Source organism: Nipponia nippon, unplaced genomic scaffold, assembly GCF_047370975.1.
Source record: "Nipponia nippon isolate SJK-2023a ecotype South Korea unplaced genomic scaffold, ASM4737097v1 scaffold_2, whole genome shotgun sequence".
Lineage (NCBI taxonomy): Eukaryota > Metazoa > Chordata > Aves > Pelecaniformes > Threskiornithidae > Nipponia > Nipponia nippon.
The window spans coordinates 107,426,412-107,454,090 of NW_028262336.1; the positions used below are offsets into that span (position 1 = coordinate 107,426,412).

General features: G+C 40.9%; 1 protein-coding gene across 3 annotated transcripts; it reads left to right on the forward strand.

Moving 5' to 3' along the window:
• The first annotated feature begins 2,889 nt into the window (after nucleotides 1-2,889).
• Nucleotides 2,890-26,767, forward strand: HSPH1 (heat shock protein family H (Hsp110) member 1). 3 transcript variants are annotated; one of them, XM_087758193.1, is made up of 18 exons: nucleotides 2,891-3,197; nucleotides 3,977-4,034; nucleotides 7,588-7,728; nucleotides 9,153-9,275; nucleotides 10,471-10,570; nucleotides 13,886-14,019; nucleotides 14,511-14,755; nucleotides 15,672-15,900; nucleotides 16,815-16,921; nucleotides 18,316-18,449; nucleotides 20,661-20,866; nucleotides 21,663-21,791; nucleotides 22,543-22,680; nucleotides 23,105-23,230; nucleotides 23,747-23,854; nucleotides 23,951-24,070; nucleotides 25,241-25,402; nucleotides 25,901-26,767. In XM_087758193.1, the coding sequence occupies exons 1-18, from the start codon at nucleotides 3,091-3,093 to the stop codon at nucleotides 26,099-26,101; spliced, it is 2,568 nt and encodes an 855-aa protein (XP_087614319.1). In that variant the 5' UTR covers nucleotides 2,891-3,090; the 3' UTR covers nucleotides 26,102-26,767. The 3 variants fall into 3 exon arrangements, with proteins under 3 accessions (XP_087614320.1, XP_087614319.1, XP_087614321.1); XM_087758195.1 differs by lacking the exon at nucleotides 2,891-3,197 and adding an exon at nucleotides 3,477-3,819; XM_087758194.1 differs by lacking the exon at nucleotides 21,663-21,791 and having other exon boundaries at nucleotides 2,890-3,197.
• The last annotated feature ends 912 nt before the right edge of the window (nucleotides 26,768-27,679 follow it).

Below are 27,679 nucleotides of genomic sequence, written 5' to 3' on the forward strand. Positions count from 1 at the left end.
CCCCACCCTCCCCATAGGAGACAGTTAATTGTCCCCGTGTAACCCATACTATCTCTAGTTCAGAAGAGAGCGACACCCAGTCTCCACATCATTGGAAGAAAGAACCAAGAGTTTTAAGGATTTTTTCCTGGACTTTTTAACAAATGTTTATCATCTCAACTCTACAGCCCTGGGTAAATCACAGTTTTAATGATTCCAATCTTGCTGGCTCCATCCAGAGCATCAGTCTAGTCAGATAGATGTGAATCTCCTCACTATCAGGCCTAACCAGTGTGTTAATCTTCACCAATCAATGTCGTATCATTTCTTGATGGCTCCTTAATCTTATATTTGTTGGCTTTCATCAGTGCTGAAAAACAGGGGGTTGTTATTCATGACACAACAGTCAAACTTGTTCCTCCACAGAGCACTTCATGGTGGTACATGGGCTGCATCCACAACCACAGGGTTTCCAGCCTACAGAATGCTGGCCATGTGCAGCACCGGCTGCCCTTTCAGAACAGCCCTCACCGCTGTTTTGGTTGCCCCAGGCCCAGCCTTAGGGGCCATCGTGAGCAAGCATCTCACCACTGTTACCAACCCCAGCAGTTCTTATCTCCCCCTCTACTCCTCCCCAACCCTCCACACTACTTACAGTTCCACACTGGGAATTCACAGACGACGCAAGTCGCTATCAATATGTGCTTCTGCTCTAGGCCAAGTAAGAAAAACTTTATTGCTGTACTGGGGTCCCAGTTCACTGAAGCCATAGCTCAGCCACTGCACCGCACAAGACTGTACTGCACCATCAGACAGATGGTGCCAGCAGAGTAACTTCCAAATTCACTGCTGAGCTTAACATTTTTCTCCCTTTAGAGACCAGCTGCAAATCTGGGCAAACAGTCAAGTTTTCTTATTTCTGTTCAAGGATAAACAATTTACACCCAAGGAGAAAAAGCAAAAGGAATGTTTGGTATCTACTTTTATAATCTATGGTGACACTTCAACTAGCGGGTATGCTGTATGTTTATCATTTGCCACAACAGGATTTTTCTAAACAATCACTGAAAATACTAGGCACCCAGCTTCTTGTCAGACAGGGCGAAGGCTGACGTACAGATCAACTGGTAATAAAGGGACTGGATTTTCACCTTCAAGCTCTAGAGAAGTATTATCCAGGATGCAAGGACTTCAGACACTCATAAAGGCGACGCAAGTATTTTGAGCAATTCTGTACCACCCAAGAAAAAGCAGGATATTTAAGCACCTACATACTTTGAAGTCTACCTCCTCATTTAAAATGGGAAGTGCATTATCAGGAATATTTACCGTGTCAAGTAGGGACAGGGAACCTCATCAACATACGCATACACCTAAGTGTTTGGCCAACCTGTCAGCTTATTCTGAAGTTATAAGTTACATCCTCAGCTACGGTCACACAGCAGTCTCAGTGGATTTTTCAGCTATGTGGCTCCTCTGAAACAGGCAAGCATTATTTTAGGGGACCAATTCCTCCTCACATATACTCAGGAGGGGTCAAGATCCAACACAGAGCTGAATGTTACTCAACTCCGAAGCGAAGCTTTAGCAGAGATAGATTGCTACAGCACAGTATCTAGAAAGGGAGTAGGGGCACAATACTGACATTTTGCCTCTTCCACAGATGGACACTCAGGACTCCGAACACAACCATCTCTCCCTGCCCTTCATAACAAGCCAGGACTAGAAGGGCAGCATGTAACAGATGTACCACTGACAAGCGCAATCACCATCTGTGTACCCGCCGTGCCTCCACATGGAATGCAGGAGGTTAAGGCCTGCCTGTAGCAGGGGATGGGGTCCTGAACACACAGCTAGAGCGAGACAGCTAGGAGGCAACAGGACATTTGTACTATAGTGGACTGTGGCACTGGACGCAGAGATAAAGATCCTCTTAAGGAGGGCAAGTGATCTGTAGTATTAATATATTTAACCTGTTGTTACTTTTTGCTAGCCCTAAGAGCACCCCAACAGCACAGTGCCAAAATACCTATAACAATGTGACAGTCGACTCCACAGAGGTTTCCTGGTGTATTAGAGGAGTGAGAATATTATCACAGATAACTGCTTATCCTCCATTCTCCCATACATCAAGGCTCAGCAAAATACAAGCTCCTTGAGCAGTAGAGCTGAGTAACACACCGCTGCACTTCACCTGTGCCCCACCAGTTTCCTCACACAGCCCCTGCCACCGTGCTGCCACCGTGCTCCCTCCGTGGTTGCCAGGCCCTACGGCTCCCCGCCGCCATGGCTGAAGCCCTTCCCCCCGCCACCCCCACGCTCGTTCCGCCCCGCCGCCGGCAAAGCAGACGCCACCGGCGCGTACCGCCATTTGCAGCGCTTCAACGAGGCCTCAGCGCTCAGAGTCATCCCCTCCCCCAACACTTTTTGTGCCAGACAGCAAGAGCAGAGCCCTCCGCACGGCCCCCTCCCCGGCCGCCCGCACCGCCCGGCCCCGGCCCCGGGAGAACACCCCGCCGCCCCTCAGGAGCGCCAAGCCGCGGAGCAAAGGGGAGGCTGCGAGCACAAGGGCTGGGAAAGGGAGGCGCGGCGACCAGGGGAGCGCGCCCATGAGGCGGCCGCGCGGCTCGCTGCCCGCCGCGCGGAGAAGCCGTTCAACGGCCGCCACCAGGCGGGCGCGAGACGCCGCTTGCGCGCGCTTCCCGCTCCCACAGCCTTCCCTGCTTCCCGCCTGGCCCCGCCCCTGCCCCACCGGCTCTGACAGAGGCCGGCGCATCCCCGCCCCGCCTCCTCCCCGGTCGGCAGTCGGCGGCGTCCGCGGTCGCCATGGGAACGCTCCGCGTCACCGGGCCCCGGCGCCGCCGATTGGCAGGAATTGTTCGAGAACGCCGTCGAAGGCGGAAGCGGAAGCCGCACGTGGAGCCGGTGAGTGGTTTCCGCAGTTTCTGGAAACTTCGTCCCATTGTCATATTTAAAGCGGCGGTGCCGGCTCCGCTCCCTCCCTCCCCTCCCGCCTGCGCACGGAGCCGCCGCGCTTGCGGTGCCGGTACCGGGGCCGGCGGCCGCAGCAGCAGCGGGGCAGGGCGGGGGCCTCCCCCTGGCGGCGGGGCCATGGCCGTGGTGGGCTTTGACCTGGGCTTCCAGAGCTGCTACATCGCCGTGGCGCGGGCCGGCGGCATCGAGACCGTCGCCAACGAGTTCAGCGACCGGTGCACGCCGTGAGTGAAGGGGGGCCGGCGGGGGGGAGGGGGGCGCGGCCGGGTCCCTCACGGGCCGGGGGCAGGCAGGAGCCGGTCAATGGAAGCCGCTGGAAGCTTCCAGCCGGGTGGTGGTGGTGGGTGTCCGCGGTGTGGGGCCGGCGCGGCCCCCGGTGCTCGCCGCCTCCTCACGGGCCCCCGAGAGGCCGCGGGGGTCGGCAGGCGCGGTGCGGGGCGGCGCTGCCCTGCCTCCTCCCGGGACGGGGCCGGAGCGGGTCCGGCGGGCAGCGGGCACTGCCTGGGAGGGCAGCCGCGGCGGGGGGGCTTCCCGGTGATGGTGCGGCCGGCGGGGGGCTCCCCGCCGGGGCAGCCGGGTTCAGGTGGGGCCCGGGGACGGCACACGGGCTCTCTCTCGCCGTGCGGCCGGGAGGACCCTTACAGCCGCCCCGGCGCCGTTCTCCTGTAGTCTGAGGTACAGAAAGCCCCGGGCTCACGGCGGGAGTTAGTTGTGAAGTTGTGAGCAGCCAGACACGGACGGGCAGGATTTGGGCTGGATGTGAGCTCTTAATCGTGATCACCGTGTTTAACTGTTCGGATAAACCTTTGTGAAAAGTGCTGGATTCGAGCCAAGACTTCAGGATGGGTAAGAGGCTTATTGTAGTGTTTTACCACAAGTTAGAAGAATGGCACTTCAACAAAAAGACTTTGGTGCTTTATTTGCAATTGAAGAAAACGTATCCGTGATGGTCCTCAGTTGGGTTATAGTCAGCACGGAGTTAATCAGCCGTTGTTCTTTTCAGATCGGTGGTTTCCTTTGGATCCAAAAATAGAGCTATTGGTGTCTCAGCTAAAAACCAGGTAGGTCCTTTCCTGGCGTTTGTGCATCACAGTAAATGGGCCAGTGCAAACTGCTCAAGTACCAGTGGGTATAAAGAGAGTTGGCTTGCTGTTAAAACCAAACAACTTCATTTTCCTTGTCAAGCCTTTTATTTTAGAAATGCTGCACCGTGCTGCCATGCTTCCTTCAGAGAAATGCAGGATGGTTTTGCTAGAATGTTACTGCTCTCTCTTTCATTAATAGTAATATTTTCCAGTTGAACGCATTCCTTTTCTGACAACGTAAGGTCATCGGGTTTCTCTTCCTAATGGTTGTATGTAGGATTTTCCTTGCACTTGAAAGGAAACGTTTTAAATGATGTGTATAGTTTCTTACAATTAGATGCAATGGCAGTGTCTTGGCTCAGATTCTTAAAGCTCTTTAGGTACCTTCCTACCTTTGGTTTCACTGAAAAGGAAATGCCTGTGTTTTTGAAGGTGTAAGTCCTTAGTCTTTTTTTTGGGGGGGGGGGGAGGTGTTGATTGAAGTGCTCTGAAAGATTGAATGTCTTCTTCGTTAAAGTAGTATTTTCAAATTAAAAGGAGAGCTTAATTCTGACAAATCTTAGCATAACTAAACGTAACGGTTGAATAAAGCCCCCGGTATTGCGCCGTAGGTTGTTACGTAACCGCTGTGCGCGGAGACCCAGCGTGGGGCCAGCCTGCAGCCTCCCCTGGCCTGGCCGCTGCCCGTCCCTCCTGTTGGAAAAGGACTGCAGTGGGTTTCCACGGAGAGAGCCCTAAAGGAGACTTCCCCCCCCCCGCCCCCCCACTGTAATAGCTCCCCTCCTAATTTTGAACAGCCAAGGAAATATGAATAGGTTACGTATTCACAAGCACGCATACGCTTTCAGTTACAGGTTAACATTTGGAGTAATAAGTAAATACATATCTTTGTGTTTTTCCCTTAAATTTCATTTTAGCATTGCATTTGTTTATTTGACTGCTTCCACTGTTTCAAGTCGGAAACCGGTATGATTCATCAGTGTGCAGAAATGAGTTGTTACTCAAAACAAGCAACTGATCTGAATCCTATGTACTCTCGAGTGTGTTTCAGTATTGTTAGATTATTCCAGTAAATGCTGTTGAAAATGTGAAATAAGCTGAAAGTGAAGGAGATTCTCTCAAATTGCATTTAAAAGCATGTATGTGCAGTGACAGCTGTGACTTCAGTTGCCTTCAGACTAACCTTTATGTTACTATATTGAGTCTTTTAATGCTTGCTTATCCTAGCAGTTGAAACTAAATATTTTTGCCAGAAGAAAAGGATGTGATACTTCAAATGATGAAAGATTTCGGAGCATTTCTTTCTCTTGCTGTAAGCGGTCCAGTTTGGCTGACCGTAAATCATGTTTCTTTTGTAAATGTAGAAGTTTCTTGACATGGACAACAGTTATATTTTCAGTGTCCTAGGGTGTAGTAGCTACTTAAATCAAGGAGTAAAATGATACCTTTCATTTGAATGAGTTTCTTGGTTAAAAAAATAAAAACCCACAATAACAACAACAACAAAAAAGCCCCCACAAAACAAAAGAAAAAAAAGAACCAGTTTTTGACTGGTGACTTCAACAATGTGATTATATGTGAGAGAGCTCATAATACTCAGAGGTGCTCTCTTACTTTAACACTTGAGGAGCAGCTGTTGGAGCTAATTTTCAGAGAATTTCTGTTTCCTTTAGGTAAGTCTGGTAGCATTGGAGATGAGAGCAATATGTTAGTTAACAGACGATAATTCTCATCTTAATTGTGACTAAGCAGGAAGATATTAAAACATGCTACAGACCTAATGGCATACAATTACTCTAAAAATATCTTAAGATTGTTCTCTTAGAAAAGGCTCTGAGCTTAATTCTAAATTAGGCTATAAAAGCTACCAGAATGTCTGTGCTTCTCTGCCCGCTGCATGGTAATTATTTTTGCTTCTATGTTCTTCAGCAATACAGCTGTCAATTATGTAGTATTCAAGTAGTCTGAAGTTATGGCTATACAAATAAATGAAACCATGCCAGGAAATTATCTTGGACACAGGAACCTAAATACTCTATTGCATTAAAGCACTGGAGTAGTTCCTGGCATGTTTTTTGGCCTGTACTAACTCGTGCTCTTACTAATAATTGCTGAGCACTGTTTGGTGATTAGAATAAACCAGGGATGATTCCCACTGGAGAATTCGGGTCTTATATCTTTCTGTCCACACACACAGCTTTCTGAAAGTTGCTGTTTAATAGTATGGGTATGGCCTGCTTCTTTGTCAGGGAGCTTTTCTGTTGGAAAACTGTTGTATAGTTTTCTAATACAAGATGCAGCTCAGATTCTTCATAGAATCATAGAATGTCCTGAGTTGGAAGGGACCCACAGGGATCATCGAGTCCAACTCCTGTCCCTGCATAGGACAACCCCAAAAATCACACCATGTGTCTGAGAGCGTTGTCCAAATGCTTCTTGAATCTTGTCAGGCTTGGCGCTGTGACCACCTCCCCGGGGAGCTTGTTCCAGTGCCCCACTACCCTTTGGGTGAAGAACCTTTTCCTAATATCCAACCTAAATTCCATGATGGAGAATTTTGCATCCAATAAGAAACTGATGCTTTCCTTGGAGGGCAGTGAATGCTAGAAATCTTCCTTGGTATGCTCATCATTTGAGTTATTATCATGCAATCTGTTGGTGCCTGCCTAAGCCTATTCTGGAGAGAACAGGCTTCTATAGTTTCTCTCTGATAGAATAGGATTCCTTCTACTCTGAGATACTTGCAGTATCTCTATTAGGCGGGTCTAGTGTAATTTCTGTTCTGCATTGCATTCCTGATAAAGAATGCTTCTCTAGGTCAGTTGGTTCTGTGGGGAGCATGCACTGTAGTTCAGCATATACTTTAAACTGACATTGTTACCAAAAAAGTCTCATCTTTCTTGCTGTTGTCTATGCACTGTACCCTTCTTTGGTCTGGTGCAAGAATTTGAGTGACTGCTAGGTGAGTATGAACAGGGAAATGATGTGGTTTAAAAGTAGATCAGGGGGAAGAAAGTGAGTATTGAAATATATGGGGAGACTTACAGCTTGAAGCTTAGTAACTGTGAAAACACTTGTTTGCATTTAATGTAATGGGGTTTAAAGTGAACAGCTGGAGGTGAGGTGGCTGGGATTGGAGTGCCAGTCTATAGGCATTGCATACTTGTGAAGCTGGCTCCTATCTTTAATTCTTTGAATTCTGTCTAAATTAAGTGACTGAAGTAGTAGGCACTGTAGATCCTGTTATTGGTCACCTGATTGCTTTGAGATTTTAGATACTTGTATAATCCTTATAATACTTAATATATAACGGTCTGTAACTATCTATGTCTCTGACTCATATAATCTTCTGTAATAATGAGCTGAAATAAAGTACCAGATAGTAATTACAGGTGTTATAGCAACAGATGTGACAAGTGAGTGAGCAGTTGTCTTAAAACTTGACTAATGCTTGGGGGCATACAGAGCAGCACTGAACATTGCAGGTTGATTAATTGTGGATTTCTAAATATCCTGTACTTCTTTACAGCAAATTACTCATGCCCACAACACAGTATCTAACTTCAAGAGATTCCACGGCCGTTCATTTAATGATCCTTTTGTTCAGAAGGAAAAAGAAAGGTTAAGCTATGATTTGGTTCCTATGAAGAATGGTGGAGTTGGAGTAAAGGTAAATTTGCAGTGTATCTTTTTGGGTTTTATAGCTAAATTTAAAAGTTTACATTTCAGTGCCTAGTTGTGAAAATACGGGTTTCATTTAATTACCCTAAATGTTTTCTTTAACATTTCTCTTAAAGAAGAGCTCTTGTATGAATAGACAGCTTCATCTTTAAATAGTAGATGTTAACTATCAAATTAAGGTTAGTTTGAGATTAGTTGGTGAAATGTGAGCTTCCCTGTTGGCAAATTGCAAATCCAGCTCAAACATCCTGGCAGAAAAACTGCTAAGATAATTATGAGGTCATATGGTTTTACTTCAAAGTATTAACCTTTCTGTCACTCTTGTGTGAAATGCATTGCAACAGTCTAATTATGTGGTTACAAATTCCTTATAAAGAAGTAGGAACTCTGCTTTAGAATGGTTGCTATAAATGAGTGACATGTTTGTCTTTAGTGGACTGCCTGGTTTAAGTTACTTGCGACAGATGCTCAAAACCAGTTTGTACCACATTGCAGGTTTGACTCTTGCTTAAGTTTCAAGGAGTTTGCTGATACAATGTCAGCTTTTCCTAGAACAGGTGCAGTTAATAACATTTTATTCATTTACAGAAATATATAAAAATATTGATAATGAAGCCTTGCTGGCATAACAGATGATGGATGCTGCTTCACTAATGAAGACCCTATCTTAGGGCTGTGCATTTGAGACTGGGCTGTTTAGAGAACTATTTTTCTATTAAAACTGAAATGCTTAACTTTTCCTAAATTGGACTGATAAAAGGCAAGTGCTATTTTCAGGAATCAGTTGTAACATGTCCCTTCACTTCATGATTGGCATTTATTCTATTACACAGAAAAATAGTGATTCAAGAACAATTTCTTGGTAAGGGAGCAGCAAATAAACTTTTTGCTGAGCTTCATCTTAAGCTTTTAGTTGTCTTATGTGCATAGGTGAACTGTAGTTGCTCAGTTCTTCCTTTCAGAGACTCTTCATGTATTTGACCAGAAGCATAAAAATGTCAGGGGAAAATAGTCAGCAAGTAATTCTGGACTTTTTTTGCAGTTGGCAGCAGTTTGAAAAGTTTACTTTTTTGGCATAATGCTGTGTGACCACGTCTAGCTTTAATCACATTTTAGGCTTGTGTCACTTTTTTAAATAACTTCCTAGATATTTCCTTCATCTATGTAGTTGATATGGTTCTTGATGTTTTAAGTCTGTGAAAATGGAATTATTGCTTCTGTAGACACTCAACTGGGAAATTAAATTGTGAAATGAAGTTTTATCATGAAATAATTAAGCACGTCATGATTGATAGATTATTAGTCAGCAGCGTAGCAAAAAAAAAAAACAAAACAAAACAAAAACCATTAAATGTAAGTAATTTTTCCTTCAGTTGAAATAATGGAATTATTTTACCTATTTCTTCTATCCAGGTCATGTACATGGATGAGGAGCATATCTTCAGCGTTGAACAGATTTCAGCCATGTTATTGACTAAATTAAAGGAGACTGCAGAGAGTAACCTGAAAAAGCCAGTAACAGACTGTGTTATTTCTGTAAGTAATTGTAGTGCACAGGAACATTGTGTCTTTTTAACTTCAGCTATTGAGGGCATTTTGTTTCTATTCGTGTAGAGTGAAAAGAACACTGCATAAGCACTTACAAAGGGCTTAATCCTAACTAGCTTTAGAGGTTTTGACTTAAAGAAATCCCAGGGCCACTTCCATATTCCAGACCCTGACCCACTTCATGAACTCATTCTCTTGGAGATGTCTGAACTGTCAGACCCAGAACATTTCTGGGATCCAGGTATATATCCTTCTGCTGCAGCTTGTTTCCATGACTAAGCATGCTAATTACTCATTAAAGACATGTTTGTTTATCTAAGTTTGCCCTCTGGCAGCTGAAAACCTTTAGTTTCTGTCCTGTTTATGTTCATCCTCTCAGTTAGTTAATTTTTTTTCAATTTATGACTATACAGAAAATGACCTCAGATAAAGAACAGTCATTCCACTGCAAAGCCTGAGTATAAAATAACATCTACCTCTGTTCTCAATGACTCTTGGAACAAGTCTGTCTCATGTTGCATCTAGGAATATTTAGTTCTGTTATTATTAGAAGAGGTTTTGTTCTCAGGTTGATACCTGGAAAGTTACTGTCTTCTAATGATGCGGTTTCTGTCCCTGAGGACATCAGAGGTCACTGTCCAACACTAATACTAAGATATGTAGCAAATTTTCAACAACATATTTCTTCAGAATCTCTTGCCACTTCTTGCCCAAAGTAATTTTGGCCAAAACAGATTCTCTTTATTTGTTATCCCTTATTTCTTTGTCTCTCACATCTGTAATATTGCTGTACTTCCCCCCCACCTTTACTTTCTTGGACAGGAATACATTTCCTAATTCTGATTAAGGTTATTCCATGTCTCTGTCTCCATAATACCCAGTTTCATATTTTGCACCAGTAATTAAGGTTCCTAGCATTTGTATATAAATAACTCATTTGTTTCTTGCTAGTGCGTGCTCATGTAAACTAGCTGATGCTCATTTAATTCCATCTCAGCTTGATTGAATGGAATATTTGAAGTCTCTATTCAGTACAGTAGTTGCATGTTAAAAGACCTGCAGTGAGCAAGTGTATTCCTCAAAGAGGAGGAATAGATACAATTCTTAGATAAGTACTTTCAGATAAACAGTGTGATGTATCATTTTCTGGAAATAACTTCCCATTCTCGCCTGCTTTCTTCAGGTTCCATCATTTTTCACAGATGCTGAAAGGAGGTCCCTTCTGGATGCAGCGCAGATTGTTGGATTAAATTGTCTTAGATTAATGAATGACATGACAGCAGGTAAGTAGGGTAAAATAGCAGTTTCCGCAAAGGAAAGGTGTGATAGTAGGTGCATTTAGTTACTCTAAGAAACAGGGCTGACTTGAAAAATCAGACATGAGACATAAACGTTCTAAAAACTTGGTGCTCTTCTCTTGATTTAGTCTTTCATTTTAATCTCTTCTGTGTGAAGGGGTAGAAGAGATGAAGCTTTAGTGATAGTTATCTCCCTGCATACTTATTTAGGAGTCACCACATGTGCCTGGACTACTTGTCCGCTTAGTTTACTCTCCAGATTTCATGGAAGAAACCTTATGATGCACAGTTGCAGGATTTAGGCACTCTTAAAGGAAGTTCATTGATCAAGCATCAGCGCTTGGTCATTTCCAAGATTTTTGTCAGTATAATTGTGGTTTTAAAACACACGCACACAAAAAAGGTAATCAATCTCCTTTGCTAATCTGTTTGCAACTCTAAAAACACATCAGCAGAACCAAGAGTTTATTTGGTCTTTCTTGAAACAAGCATTCTTACCTTGTCTTCCTGCATTTTTCTGTTTGCATTTGGTGAGAGAGCATTTGTTCTGTGTTTCCAAATGGCATAATAACTAGCACTTGTTTCCTGGGGGAAGGGTTGGTTAAGTAAAGGTCTGTACCAGAAGACAATTACTTTCCTGCCCCCACTGCCCATGTTCATTAGGTGAGTAGGGAAGGGTTTACTTTGGGAGAATGTTCCATGTGAGCATTTCTTGGTGCGTACCAGCTAGATTCATACTTTTGAATTGTATATTTTATTTTGTTTTTAAGGAGTAAAGGAATCTTAAATATGCATTGCTGGAATGGTATCTTAAAATGTTTTTCCAGAATCAGTTTTAGATGAGTATCTACATGGTAATGTATAAGATTTCTAGTAAATCATAGAATTGTAGAATACCAGGTTGGAAGGGACCTCAAGGATCATCTGGTCCAACCTTTCTAGCATAATCTAGATGAGATGCCCCAGCACCACGTCCAGCTGAGTCTCAAACGTGTTCAGCACAGCAGAGTCAACTATTTCTCTGGGGAGATTATTCCAGTAATTGACTGTTCTCATTGTGAAAAATTTACCTCGTGTCCAATCAGAATATCCCTGGGAGTAACTTGTACCTGTTACCCCTTGTCCTTACCATGTGACTCCTTGTAAATGTAGTTGTTTCATCAGTATTATGGTCTTTACATTGAATGCTATGTATTTGCACCTAATGAAGAGCAAATCTGACCATATTATTGCAAAAGCCATAGGTGCATGTTTCTGTCATCCAGCTTTAGCTTAATTCTTTGTTTATATAGCAAAGAGTGCTACAGAGAACATGTGGTAGTATGAATTCTTGAGGTGGGTAAGTGTGGACCCCACAGTAAGTACACTTTGTCCCGCATGCCTGGATTCTTCTGAGTTACAGGGCTTGTACATCTCTAGGGTGACTGTGGAGAGAGGAGGAGGAAGGATGAATATCCAGCCCTCTGTTTTTAACCTGCAAATTCCATTTAGCAGTCAAAAAAAGAGTACCTTTCCAACCCCTTTCTGTATTGAAGCAGAAGTAATCCTTCACCCCTGATTCAGAGATGACTTCTCATGATGGGGTGTTAAAAGCCAACTACAGGCCTTGCCAAAAAAGGCATTGTTGCTTCCTTTTTGTTTGGCAGAACACATCAGCCCAGCCTTTGGCCATGCAAGAACCTTGAGAGCTTTTCAGGACTTTTTAGCAAGGATGTTCAGAAGCTTTGCCATTGGAATGAGTAGTCTTCAGAAAAGCAGTTAGTTCTTTCATCCCCTTAGCAGCACCAGCAGCCGCCTTTACTGTGTAGCACATAGCATTTCTAAATTTCTTTTCTTTACCTTGCAAGGCTAATGAGTGCTATCCAAGTTTTCCCTAATGTTTTAAATGTAAGAATCTTCGATTATATCTTTGGGGAAGGGGTCCTGAGGTTTAGTAGGGCAGAAAAGAAAAAAAAAATTTTTAACGAAAGGCAAACTCTGCTGTGATTTATCAAGTTTTGTTCATAAATTTATTTTTAGCTTGGAAACAAGGGCAGTGTGTTCAGTCTGCTCAGAAATACAAATGTTATGTGAATGAAGAGACCAATACACAATTTCAATCAAATCTAGATCTCAAGGATATAACAAATACATTTTGTGAAATAGTTTCTGCTTTTAGTTAACCACCTCTTAATGACTGCTTGTGGGGGGGATTAATGAGTGCTGGTGGTATTAGGTTTTTATAGACCCCAAAGAATCTGCACAGATGAGAACGAGTGCACCAACTGCAGGGGAACTTTATTAGACACCAGAATCCATAAATCTCAAGTCTCTGACTGGTGGGAAACTTGGCTGCCCTTGTTCCAGATGGTCTGGAACTACTGCTTTTGATGTGAGAGAGGGAGTCGGCGTCCCTTTCTCCTCAAGTGAGAGGATGTCAGTGTGACTATACAACATTGCTTGTCAGAGCATGTGTTCCTGGCCTGCCTTACCACCTTCTCTAATGCTCTCGTTCTCTTGCCTGATAATCTGCTTAGTTATCTTCATCTTGGGATTTTTTTTGTCATATGCAAATGTATGTTCTTGCACATTCTATCTCATGCCAAAACCTCAGCCTTTCCTACGTAACCCTGTAGCCAAGACACTCTAGGGTTTCATTTATCTTCAATTACTGCATCAGCCTCCTGCCTAGCTTTGACACTGCTATCTATCCATCCAGAATGAATGTGGCTGCAAAACCGTGTTTTGTCCTTTGACTACATTATCCTGTGTCTACATGCCCCACTGGCTTCTGTTTTACACTTTTGATGCACTCCACAAAGTGTCCCTGCCTGATATTCTGTATAGACTGAGATTCTTCCCTTTTGCAGCCTCTGCTGACCATTTATACTGTTCTCAGACAAAACCTTCATGCCTGGGAGATACACCTTGTAAATACACAACTGGATCTGGGTTTCGTTATAAAGATGCTCTGTGTTTTTAATTACTATGGATTACTATGCAAAGCAAAAAAATGAGTTGTTAATAAACAGATCAAAGTAGACACCACCCCCACCCCCCCAACAGGGTTGTTGCTTCTTAGTTTTTCATGCTGAAACGCTTAGAGAGCATATACATGACTGAGGAAGGATGTTTTCCTTCTCTGATCGTACAACATATATTAATGGGCTAAAGCTTCCACGTAGGTAAGACCTTGCATAGGTATATGTCTGGATTTATCCTGCTGCTCTTGTTCCTATAGCTTAATACTCCCAGGGATGTGATGGCATGCAATTAGAGACTCACTAGAAATTGCATTGATATCTGACGCTTGTTTTGCAGTGGCTCTCAATTATGGAATTTATAAACAAGACCTTCCAGCTCCTGAAGAGAAGCCACGGATAGTTGTGTTTGTTGATATGGGACATTCTGCATTTCAAGTATCAGCCTGTGCATTCAACAAGAGTAAACTAAAGGTAATAAGATTTAAATAAAAGGGTTTATGAGACTTCAGAATCAAGTAGCCTGGAAACCTGCCTTGTTTTTAAAATTCTGAAATAATTTAATGCATGGGAAGTGGCAACGAGTCAAAAGGTGAAGATTTTTATCAGTGTCCTTCATTTCATTAAGATGGTTTCAAATAGAGGCTGTAAATTCCTTGCAATACACCAATGTAAGATGTACAACTACTACCATTTAGTTTGTTTTATCTAAACGGGTATATGTATGGATTAAAATTGTGAATGCTTAGGATTGTCACCTAGTTGCTTAGTCTTACTTCCACTGTAAAAGTGAAGAGTAATTTTTGGCTGATATGGTTGATTGAAGTACTTAAGCCTGTGTATTGGAAGATAGGCTGACTTGTCCCCAACCTTTTTGAAGCAACGGCTTGCTCCTATTGGAAGACTGCTATTCCATTTGATTTTTACAGAGTGTAAGACTAAATAATTCTGTTCTTTCAAACCAGGTACTTGGCACAGCATTTGACCCTTTCCTAGGTGGAAGAAACTTTGATGGAAAGCTAGTAGATTACTTTTGTGCAGAAATAAAAGCAAAGTACAAACTGGATCCAAAAGCAAAAGTTCGAGCTCTTCTTCGTCTGTATCAGGAATGTGAGAAGCTGAAGAAATTAATGAGTTCAAATAGCACAGACATTCCCCTAAATATTGAGTGTTTCATGAATGATATTGATGTATCTGGAAAAATGAACAGGTGAGTTCTGTACAAGACAGGCAGTTGCTTTGGTGGCCGTATTTCTTAAACAAGTGTTTCTTTCCATGTTTGAGAGAAACTTACTGTGCTAAAATTAAGTGCAAGTGCTGAATATCTGTGGCATTTCTGTAATGCTAGAATAAGTAAGGCTGTGAAATGTAATGTTCAGCTACCTGAGCATTGTTTCAGTGTAATAATGCATACATAAGAAGCTTGGATTCTTTTTGTAGAATGACGCATTCTTAAAACCATGGATTGATGCATGCAAACCAGACCCAGGAGGGTTAGCTGCATATTTAGGCCTCCTGCATATTTTAGGTAACCTAAATCCCATACTGCTCTTAAGATAGCAACAAATGAAGCTTTGTTCCTTTTTTCTGTTCTTATTGTACTGTGGATATTGGCAGAGAAATGGAGGACAGAAAACGGTGCTTATAGGGGGTGACTTGATTATGGCCTGAGTGTAAATGAGGTCTGTCTGTCTGTCTCTTGCACACACTCACAGGCACAATTTAATTTGTAGTCACTTTTAGTCCTGTAACTACTGCCAAGAGAGTGGTGGGGTTTTTTTCTTCCCTCCAGTATTTAGGCAACAGGTTTTCATTGTAAAGGAAGTATTGGTGTTTTTTGTATTCTTATCTATAGCCTCTGCTGAGAGGCAAATATATAGCACCTGCCCAAACAATACCTTTATCTTATTTAACTACATTGATAGCAGCATAGGAAAATCTGTAAGCAGCTGCTCATGTACTGCCTTGTTTATGGTTGTCACTTCAGCCTACTCACAGGGGTTTAGCTTTAAGTCTCTTTGCAGTGTCGTTAACAGACCTGGTCAGCATCAGTTTGGAAACAAGAATATCAGGAAATCTTAGTGGTGGGACAGGCATTCTTTGGTTAATTCTGTTTGTTTCCTTAGGTCACAATTTGAAGAATTGTGTGCTGACTTGCTGCAAAGGATAGAGGTGCCTCTGCTTTCACTAATGGAACAAACACAGCTGAAAGTGGAAGATGTAACTTCTGTAGAGATTGTGGGAGGAGCAACCCGCATTCCTGCTGTCAAAGAGAGGATTGCTAAATTCTTTGGCAAAGATGTCAGTACAACACTGAATGCAGATGAAGCCATAGCTAGGGGCTGTGCTCTGCAGGTATAGTACGGGCAACACTTGATAAACTTATAATGTTCCTTGAGAGCACTTTTTTTAAGAATTAACCAAGCAGTTATGAGAAATAGCAGAAGTGGTCCATTTTAAAGCACACAAGGGAACATACATGTTCACTGGGTCTTGTGATGGGACTGTGCTGTTTAAGAAGTCCAGAGTACTCCTCTGTGGTCCAGGACTTGTGTATTCTGTAGGCCGTCCACTCTTCAAAAGAACAGGATATAGGGATTTTTAATAAGAAGAATTTAAGTAGCTGTCAAGCTGAGGGAAGAGATATATATCAACAAAGTGTATGAGAAGTATCTATGGAGAGCCCAAAACACTGCAAGTTTGCATTTTCTGGTATCCAACTTTCCATCAATGTGAAACAGACTGTTATTCTGTCTCCCCCCCATTTTTACAGTTTCCAACTAGTGAACTATATTTTACAAGCAAACCACTTGTTCTGCCATCTTCTTTTTCTCCTTTACTTATTCTCTTATTTCACCCTCTCTTCTTTGACTTGTTTCTTTACTGCATCTCACTAATTGCTTTCCATCACTAGCAATCAGTTGTCTCCAGGGAAAGAAGCAGGACCTCTAAGAAATATCACTTCTTTTAGGACTAAGTAATGCCGCACTTCCATTCTTTACAATCCTGGTATTCGTTCAGACTGTTATATTTTTTCACAAGCTACGGTAAGAATAAGGCCAAAAGTCCTGCTAACCCAAAGGGTAAAAACATTTCTGTATGAGATCTCTGTTTTCTTACCATACTCCATTGAAATCAAGCAATTTGCCTAGTGCTGTTTTAGTAAAGTCAACAAAGTTCTCTTGTTTAAAGATCTTTAGCTGTCTTGGGCAGGTGGAGCAGAGCAGTTAACTGACTTTAATGCACATCTCTTTTTTTTTTTTGTTTAGTGTGCAATTCTTTCTCCAGCTTTTAAAGTGAGAGAATTCTCTGTGACAGATGCTACACCATTCCCAATATCTCTGCTGTGGAACACAGAAGCAGAGGACACTGAAGGGTAGGTAACTCAAACTACAGTTCTGTGAAGCTTTTGGCCTTTATAATTCAAGGATAATGTTCTTGGTTGCATTTAAACTAGGATCTTGACATTCTGATGCAGAAAACCTGTAGGCTGTGTACCAGAGGTGGTTGACAGTGGAAATTGTGTAAAGGCATGCATTGAAATTTTAACCATAACTCCTCATATGTTAAAAAATAAAGATTAAAAAAAATTGTGATTGAATGAGCTACCGACCAATATCTTGTCTTGCATTGCTCTTATCTGGTTGTCAGGTTTTGGAATACAAAATGAACTAGAACAACTGCTGGATCCTGATCCCACTTTCCCTTCTGTTTTTGTTGTGTGGTGTTTGTTTTTTTTTTGTTTTTTTTTTTACTCAAGGTGTTCTTAACATCTATCTGAATTCTTGTTTTAATAGGAACATTATGCACTATGTAAATATTGTGAGCTTACATGGATGCTGTTTGGCTGAAAACAGAAGCAAGGATTTAACTCTTAGAGTTTTGTAAGAGAAATTTCTTGCAATTGCAGCGTCTTAAGACTCTGACATCTCTGCTATTAACTATGCCATGCCTGTGGGAAATGCAGTTGCTGTCTAGGATGTAAAGTGGTCTGAGTTTAACTTTGGGGAAGTTTAGAGTTTTACAGGGACCTGTTCGTATCTTTCTCATATTCTTTGTAATTCAGCCTTTTCTTTTTTGTCTGTCTTCTGTGGAGATGCAGGACCTAATTGTTCTGTCACATGCTTCTGAGAGCAAAACTGTGGGTTCACATTCTAGGTGAAGCTCTTATTTTCTCACATTTAGGTTATTAGATGAGATCCTTCCATAGTTAGGAGACAAAGCCTACTTGAAAATTAGAATCAGACTGGCATAATAGCGGACAGACCCTAGAGGAAGAACATAAAATAAAGCTGGTTGTCTTTCTGTCACATCAAGGAATGAATAATAATCTGGTGTCAGGGTTCTCAACTGAGCCGCAGAAAGTAAATGGGTAAGGAATTAACAGGGCTATAATTAGCCTCTTGAGACTAACTGAGGAAGGGTGCAAATTATGATTTAAATTATGCTATTCCAAGCTCAGAATAATGTCTTTGCAGGAAACAAATTTTGGAGGTCTGCTGATAGTCTGTCACTGAGTTGCCACCTACATCTAAACTTACTTGTTTCTGAGACTCAAAATGAGTGGAATAGGACAATTTCCCATTACAGTACACAGCAGTGGTTTTGTTCTTTTTCCTTACAGTACAGTAGTGAAGTATCTTTCTTGGAATTGTTCAGAAGGGTAAATGTGTCAAAACATGGTGACGTTTCTCTGAAGAGTTCTGACCCTAGATCAAAGCCTTCAGTTCAAATACTCTGCTAAAAGTGATATTTTTCTCTTAATTATAGGGTTCATGAGGTGTTCAGCAGAAATCATCCAGCACCTTTCTCCAAGGTTCTTACATTCTATAGGAAAGGTCCATTTGAGTTAGAAGCTTTTTATTCTGATCCTAATGGAGTCCCATATCCCGAGTCAAAAATAGGTAAGTAGTTGTCCTGGAAATGGTGTTGTCTCGCATTGTTTGGTCTTAAATTAGTTCTGTAACTGTGTTGTGTTACAGTATGGTTATGAGACATATATTTAGTTTTTTGTCTGGAGGACTCAATTTTCAATTTTCCTGTTCCATAGTGTACTCGTTTTGGCTGGGATAGAGTAACTGAATTTGGATTTTTTTTATTTTTCTAGCTTCTAAAGTTGCGTCAGTCTAATGAAGAAATAAGGGGAAATTATAGCTGAATGCCCAGGACTAGAATGGGGCTATCACTGCAAAAGATAACTTCTGAACTTTTTTAGTCGTCTTTTCTGCTTTTTACCTAAAGCAAGCTAGGAATACTTGAAAAAATATCTCCTGCATATAAAAAACACATCTTGAGTAACTCGTTGTTTTTTTCCTATACTTTCTGGGTTTGATGTAATGCTGAATAAGTTTTAATCAAGACAGCCTGAAATAGTGGCAGCTACAAGACTATAGTACAGATTTGAGTTGTCTAGGTAACATTTGTAAGCAGCTTTTTCATTCCCTTTGACAAATTACCACATCGATGGTGTGACACTTACAAAGAGTTCACGGTGCGGTTAGTGAGAAAAAGATTGTGATAGTAAAGACAGGCCAATTAAATAATTGCTCTTGAGTTCTAAGCATGCAATTAAATGTTGCACGTTTGCATGTAAAATTAAGTTAAATCTATTACTAGTTGCCACGTAAAAGCTCAACAGTTAGAAAGCTCAAAGTTTTGTTTTTTAGAGTGGTGGAAAAAATGACAAATCTTGGTTAAGTATTTGACAATACAGCTGTCCTGTTGGTTAACAGTGCACTTAAAATACTGTATCACCAAAACTGTGGTGTTAAAGACAAGCTTTATAAATATTCTTTAAAATGAGTGGGAGAATATATAGGGCAAAAACATCTCCATCTGATTTACCAATATTTCGGCTAATACCTAATGCATTACAAAGTTACCAAAAGCTATTATCCTAACAGAAAGCATCAGTTATTTTCTCTACTTCAAAGCAAATTATGTGGTTGTTTCACTGAGAGTCACAAAGTTCAAATATCGTATGTCTTAGAAACCAGCACAATATTTTGTGGCTACAGAAACAGCAAACTTCCTTTCATGTTAACTCTTACCATAAAGACTGATAGTGGGATTTGTGAGCGTTCAATTCATATGGATTTAACAAACAAGAAGATAATTTAACTGCTGTTCTGCAAACGGGTGAGAACAGAACTGAAAATCAGACTGATTTCAGCTCACTTGCTGATTAACTCTTTGCTCAGAACAGAATTGTTAGGAGTCCTAACGGGTGAGTCAGTAGTTCTGATGAGACTACCAAAAGGGAGGACAGGTCACAACTCGTGTTATAGGATTTACAAGAGACGGGGGATTACATCCTTTAGCCTGTGAAGTAAGCAGGTAAAAGCTTGTATGCATGTGGTTTAGATCTATTGATGAAGGAACAGTGTGTGCAAGCACGTGTGTATCCAGCCTGTGATGAAATGAGTGAACTTGTGCTTTGCAGCTAGACAAGTATTGTAATCTCCAGGTCACTGTTTTGGTAATACACATATAACCATATAGTAGGCAGAAAAATGTCTGCTCTTAATGGCAAGGAGATCTGATTCTTCCTATACTGTTAAACTAGTTGTCTGTCTGTTTCTTCGTTTCACAATGCTTGTTTCAAGTATTACAGAAGTTACAAAACAATTACGTTTTGCCCTACAATAAAAGGTAACAGCAGACCTACATGGATGTTAGAAGCTGAAAAGAACACTTCTAGAAATACTGTTTGTATGTTGGGCAGTAACTTGTATTAAAAAGACATACTGCTTAACACTGGCATTAGACTAAATCTTTGTGTAGTTTTCTTTCATCCCACTATAGCATCACAGATAGCACAAGTAAGGGGGAGTGAGCGTTTTATATTTACTCTATATTACAAGTGGCAGGAGAACCTACCCTAGATGATGAAAATAAACGTACTTCCTTTTGATTTGAAGGTAAAGTTGGCTGAAAAGCAGTATGCTTTTGGGGTTTTGTAGTATTCTTTTCATTTTGGGGACCATGACATTAGCACAGAGGATTCATCAAATATTTAGAAAACGTGTCCTCAGTGAAAGAGGGAGGAGTTTTCCTGGCTCTGTAATATTACCTATTTAATTCCACTGTGTGAGTATTGATTCTTTTGTTTTTAGGTAGGTATGTTATCCAGAATGTGGCAGCCCAGAAAGATGGAGAGAAGTCTAAAGTCAAAGTGAAAGTCCGTGTCAATACTCACGGCATTTTCAGTGTATCCACTGCATCCATGGTAGAACCAGTTAAAAGTGAAGACAGTGAAGATGTGGGTGTTGAGACTGAAGTAGAATCTCAGGACCAGAGGCCTATTGAAAACTCAAGTGATGTAAGTTGACCTTTTTTGTGTGTGAATGCCCTTACTGATGAAAGTCTGTTCTGCTGTTACATGCTCTGGAAGAAAAATACCTTCTTCTAAGGAAGCAAAATGAGGTTGAGACGTGTGTAGCTGTCAGGAAATATGTCTTTATAAGAACAGGAGAAAATTAGTGCTATCTTGAAAGTGTGTGGACTTCAAAATCAATTATTGGGCAAAGTGCCAAATAGCAGCAGGTGGGTTGCTTGAGGGTGGGGTTGCTTGCAGCTGCCATTGTTATCTGTGTTCCAAATAGGAAAACTTGGTTTGGATTATTAGTCATCCAGGCTCTCTGTGTTAAAAGGATTTGTGTGTAATAAATCGTATTGTAAAGTTTTAAAACTTTTTGTGGAAGGGAGATCTTGGTTGTTTTCTACAGCATTGAAGTGGAGGGGAACACTGGGGAATAATGCAACATTATTATGGTGTACTTGATGTTTTAATGGTTTTCTGAGGGGGGGAAAACTTAAAAGCTATGACTCAATAAATTAAAAGCCACTTTTTGTAAGAGAAGGTGGTAGCATGCACACACACGCACACAAGTATTGTGCTGCAAGCCTGGCACTGGTAGTATTCTCACTAAGTCCTTCTGAACCTGCACCTAGTCTGTATCTCCATTAGTTAAAGCGTGTGTGTTTCTGCGTGTGCACAGAATGCTTTGTAGGGCACTTTGTACAGTATGTGTGTCAGAAGTGAAGTGCCCTATAACTTTTATTAAAGATATGTGCACATGCCTTCTACATCCTTTGTGCCTGGGCTTTCATTTCAGAAAAATATCCAGCAAGAGAACAGTGAGGCTGGAACACAGTCCCAGGTACAAACTGATGGTCAGCAAACGTCACAGTCTCCCCCTTCATCAGAACCTCCCTCTGAAGAAAACAAAATCCCAGATGTCAAAGTGAGTGACCCTTTAACTCTGTTGCAAATGTTATGCTATACAATGGGGACTTTAAAATGGTAACATATTCCAGTAAGAAGTAAGGAACTTGGTGCTTGGAGCCTTCTTTGTTTTTATACCTTTTGTATTGTGGAAAATAATGTATATATCGTGATGATTTTCATACAGAGTTTGCAAAGGAATTCCTGCAAGAAGTCTCTCTCTACTGTTTCCCTGTGTTTATGCAGTGTTGTACAGCTAATTTGTTTGAGTTGCAGACGTTTCAATTTGTTTAACAGCTGTTAGAGGCCAAGGTTATTAGGCCTGCTGAGAGAAGTTGGGATCAGGAATTTGTAAACCTAAGAGGAAATAATCTATGTGAACAACATATGCCTGCATGATATTGCTAGTAGTTTGCTCTTTCATCTCTATAAGATGAAAAACGTTTTGGGTTAAAATCTTACCACTGTCAGCATCACCAGTGAAGTGCTAAGCTACAGGTGCGCACTTCTGGAAAACGTGCAAATACACAGTATATCTGAGAAATGTCCTTCCTGTAGCTTAGTACTTACTGTCTGTGAAATAGACTGCAAGCAGACTAGGATAGGAGGTGGAATCCTGGAAGGGAAAGTGCCTCACAAGTATATTTTGAAGATTCTGAAAGGACACAAAGTCTCTGCATGTTCTTCCTGTGAATGTTTCTTTCATCATAGTGCTACTTCATCAGAAGGAAGTCTGGAAAATTATCTTATTTTTCTTCTCTCCAACTCAGACAAATGAGAAGAAAGGTGATCAGCCCCCGGAAGCTAAAAAACCCAAGATAAAAGTGAAAAATGTGGAACTACCTATTGAAGCTAACTTGGTTTGGCAGTTAGGAAAAGATCTCCTCAATATGTATATTGAAACAGAGGTGAGTTAGAGTGTGATTTAGACTGCTTTCTTGATTGCAGTTATTAACCATTCATCCCCTTTTTAAGGCAATCTCTGATCTTTTGCTGTAACCCTGGAGTGTGGACTCAAATAATTTGCAGTGAGCCAATATACAGTCTAACACATAACTGACAAATATAAATCAGAAAGATAGAAGCGTTGTTTATAGCGATAGTATCAGAGCACTGATCCATGGAATGACATCACAGATTGGTTCAAGCTGTTGTAATCTAGAGAAGTGCATCCTATTTCTTCAGGCGAGTCCACTGTGTAGCAATGAGAATTCAAGCAGTTATGTGAGCTAAGGCCTCTTGGAGATTACTGTGTTTTACAGGAGTTGTGCTTTGTAGAATGCTATTTGAACATGGGTACTTTTTAATTAAAATATTTTTCTGATTATACAGGGTAAGATGATTATGCAAGACAAACTGGAAAAAGAAAGAAATGATGCAAAGAATGCAGTGGAGGAATATGTGTATGAGTTCAGGGACAAGTTGTCTGGACCATATGAAAAGTTTGTTTGTGAAAAGGTAGGTTATGGTTTCAGGAGCTTCTCTGAAAATACCCATACCAAATATCTATTTTGTGTTCCTTGGTCAAGCTTTCTTATAGCCATCCTGGAAATAGCTGGAAACTAACTCATTTGAATGATGGCTGGGACTGATCCAGAATTAGGTTCAGTCTTAGCAAATGGTACATATCCCTGAAAATGAATTTTGTAACAAATGGAATAAAATTTTGTTTCCAAATAAAGATGGTGACTAAAAGGGGAAGCTGTGTTGCTGTATCTATAACCAAAAACATGAATTCAAGCTGCACCCCAAGCATTGGCCTAATCAAGGACAAAAGGCTATAAATGCTACCTATGTTGTAGACATGTGGGTTTCCCAGTTCAGAAGCTGGTGTGGTTTAATTGACTTAACTAGGCAAAAGCTGCAGTAGAAATGTAATTTTTATGTAGGAGGCCAAGAATTAACATTTGTATTTACCAGTATCCTGTTACTGTGAGACAGTCAATTGGTGCATATTTTGATGTTTGACAATAGGATCTGCAGGGATTCTCTGCACTCCTGACAGAGACAGAAGGCTGGCTGTATGAAGAGGGTGAGGATGAAGCTAAGCAGGTCTATGTAGACAAATTGGAGAATTTAAAGGTAGGTCTGTTAGTATGCCCAAATTGCAAAATTTCCAAAATATCACACAAATCAATGTTAAGGAATCACATAACGCATAGGAATTGCTTTTTCTAGAAATTAGGTACTCCAATTGAAATGCGCTATCAAGAAGCAGAAGAACGACCAAAGCTGTTAGAAGAACTGGGACACAGGCTCCAGTATTATGCTACAATAGCTGGGGAATTCAGGAATAAAGTAAGTGGCCTCAAAGTACCTTTCTTTTACCACATAGTGTTTCACTAAGGCTCACCAGCTGGCAGAGGCTTCAAATTCACATTCAGATGAGCTGCAATCTACTGTTATATATGTCACAAATTTGACACCGCAAATGTCTCCCAGTACTCAAAAGAAAAAAAATATCTCGTGTAGTGTATCATATCTTCAGTTGCTTGATACTTCCGGATGTTTTCAGGCCAAAATGGACATTCTTAGAAAGAGTGAGATTTAGACTGTGGTCTGATTCTTGGACCTTTTAAAAGCTAATCTGACATTTAGAAGTGTGCTATTCTTCCAGTTCTTTTGGGAACAAGAGTTGTGCCATGGTGAGAAGCATTAGCGTGAAAGCTACTCAGGATAAACTGAAACACGTAGGGCTTTTTATTATATATGGGCGTTTGGGTTTTTGGCGGTTTTTTTTGCCATCGGTATTTGAAGATAAGCATTCCTGCCTTTTGAAAATGTACTCCTTGGGTTTCAACTTCATGTATTTTAATAGGGCAGCTCACAACACTCAAGCTAATTCGATTTGAGACTTGCATCAGCATCAGAAACAATTATGTCCTCACAGCTATAGTGAAGTCCTTCAGTAGTATTACACAGTCTTGAAATAATTAGCATCATTGAAAATAGTACATTTAAGACTTGGATCCATATTTAGAATTCTTAACTAAAATCCTAGGTTGTGTTGCTGGGTAGGTCCTCCTCCTGATACCAGTTGATTTTGTAACTATGGCATTGTAGGGAATGCTTGTGAAGTTGAACAACTGATCCTTTCCCTTTCTGTGTACAGCAGAATCGCACTGTCTAAACAACCTTGGGCCCATGTAAGATTCTTCAGAAGGGAGGAGATAGTTTTTTATCAGCCCTGTTAAGAATGTTATATTTTGTGTGACCTGTTTGTGAAGCCTGTATTCCCCTTGTGAACTAGGTTTCTTGTTTGATTATTGGGCAAAGGAAGCTTTATTTTGACATCTGTATTTCTTGTTGTCTCTTGCTGTAACAGATCTGGCTTGTTGTCAACTTCTGTTTATTTTGAAAATCAGTAAAGATGATAAATGGTAAATAATTGGGGTGGTCTTGTTGGCATAACTTGATGACAGCAAACTTGACACTATTAACTAATACAAAACATTTGTATTTGGGCAGGATGAGAAATACATCCATATTGATGAAATGGAAATGATGAAAGTAGAGAAGTGTGTTAGTGAAGTGGTAGAGTGGATGAATAATGCTGTGAGCGCACAGGCTAAGAAGAGCTTAGATCAGGATCCGGCTGTGCATTCAAGTGAAATTAAGGCAAAGCTACAGGTAAGTACCATAAGAAACTAATTTTAGAGGCTGGTGCTAAAGATTAGACTCATATGTCCCCCTCCCTCTTCCCCAATGTCATCTTACTGCTCCAATGTTCTTAAAGTGTAGTTAGAAAGTATGGACAGAAAGAGATTCAGTAGAAAGCAGAGGAGCTGTACTATACTGTATACAATTCTGTGGAGCTTACTGACATTTTGTCTTTCAGTCATCTTAAACTCAGGTTGTTTTTCAGTGTTACTGGTAGGCACAAAATAGTCTTGAAAAAATCCCATGTGAAATCCAAAATATAAAGTTGAAGAACTTTGCCCACGGAACTTCAGAAAGTAAACCAGTTAATTTATTTCATGGTACAATAAATATTTGTCAGTTTGGACTCAGGAAACAAATACAGAAGCAAGTTTCAAATAGTCTTTTGGGCACAGGACTCTTCACACTAGTGAAGCTGGTGGGTCTTCAATATATATATTTCGACCACATCTTTTCCCTTTCTTTTAGGAGTTAAACAATGTCTGTGAGCCTGTTGTGACACAACCAAAACCAAAAGTTGACTCTCCTAAGGAAGAACACCCATTAAATGAACAGAGTGATTATAAAACGGAAGACATGGGAGAAGATGACAAAAATTCTGAAATGCCTCAACAAAATGGTGAATGTCATCCGAGTGATCAAAACACCATTAGCATGGACTTGGACTAAACCACTGCACTTGCAGCAAGTTATTTCATCCCATGACAGAAGATATTTTTGCTGTTGTATGTGATGAGGGGGTGGGGAATGCATTGTTTTGGGAACTATTTATATTTTTTTCTTAAGACTTGTCTGGGATATGTCATGTTACGGGAGGAAGAATAGTAATAGTGTTGGTCGTGACTATCCTAAAAGGAAAATTGCCTTGGTAACTTTCAGATTCCTGTGGAATTGTGAGTTCATACTAAGCTTCTGTGCAGTATTATACCATTTGCATCACTAAAGATGAAAAGAAGCCCTTGCTCTGAGATATACTGCTCCTTCAAAAGGTTGTAATCGAAACCTTTGTAGGCATTTGTAGATGCCAAGGTAGTTTTTCTTTCGTCTGGACATCTAATTGGGTATGTCAATAAAAAGCCAGTGTCTGTCCCGTTCATAAGGACTTTCCAGGAGAAATCCGTCTGTTCTAAGGTTTTTGATGATCGCAGTCCAAAGCACTTACCAGATAATAAGATGGTGAAATGTGTTAGTAGCATGCAGAAACGCTTACGTTTCATCTCTTGCTAAACAATACATTTTTCATGTGGGGTACATAAAATGAAGGAAATGCTAATTCTGTTAGTGTTATTGTGAAGCTTTTTAATGAGCTTTAAAATAAAGTTCATTTTACTGTTATCTCCTGGCTTGTTGGGTTTAGCTGTTTTCAGTACTTCTGGTGTAGTGTTGCTCTTGTCACAGTTTGTGACAGGCCATTGCTTTGTGTTCCTGTGCACAAGAGTCATAACAAGGCTTAAAACTCTCACACTTAGCACAGAACAGTTGTGCAATGAGTTGAAAGTAACTCAGCTGCTTAACGAGTTTTGCCTCTTCTTTGTCCCAAGGGTTGTACACACCTGAAAGAACCTGGACACTTCACAGATGTTAAGACATAGGACAAAATTTGTAACACACAGAACCTTATAGCTTAGAGACGATAATCTGCAGTTCAGAATAAGATGTTAGAATGTGATTGAATACTTAGACCAGGCTCTGCTGCCTTTTGTTACAGACTAAACTGAAATGGTAAAGTGAGATTTCAGCCCATTCTGCTGAGCAAGTGGCTCTGGTTAGACCTTGGTAAAGGTTTTAAAAATTATGAATTTCTCTGAAGTAAATCTCTAGTCGATTGAAGAAGCTTATTTTTGGGTACTTGGAGCAGGGGAGGATGCTGGAAGAGATTGTTTGTATCCTCTGCTTTAGATACCCAATTACACAAAGGAATTGGGCACCTGAAGTACTGAGGGAAGGATTTTTCTTGGAAGCACATTCCAAAGGGTGTTACTTCTACTGATGCATTGGAGCATAGACCCCATATATAAGCATGTAACACCAGATGCTGGAAGATCAGTGTCACTAAATGTGAAAGTTGTTTGTTTTTTGTTTTTTGGGTTTTTTTTTTTTTTAAAGAGTTAGTGTGGCTCCAGCAGTATTTTGTCTGCAACAACAAAACCAAAAAGGAAAAAAGAGCCATTAGTCCTACTGGAGCTACTGAAAAAGGAGTACAGGTGAGATGACTGGTGCTTTCTAGGGCAAACTAATCCTACTCAT

Excerpts from the sequence above, each read along its gene's own strand:
- HSPH1 (XM_087758193.1), top strand. The coding sequence starts at position 3,091 with ATGGCCGTGGTGGGCTTTGACCTGGGCTTCCAGAGCTGCTACATCGCC. Across the intron at positions 3,198-3,976 it reads TTCAGCGACCGGTGCACGCC|ATCGGTGGTTTCCTTTGGAT; the intron begins GTGAGTGAAGGG and ends TGTTCTTTTCAG. Across the intron at positions 9,276-10,470 it reads TAACAGACTGTGTTATTTCT|GTTCCATCATTTTTCACAGA; the intron begins GTAAGTAATTGT and ends TGCTTTCTTCAG.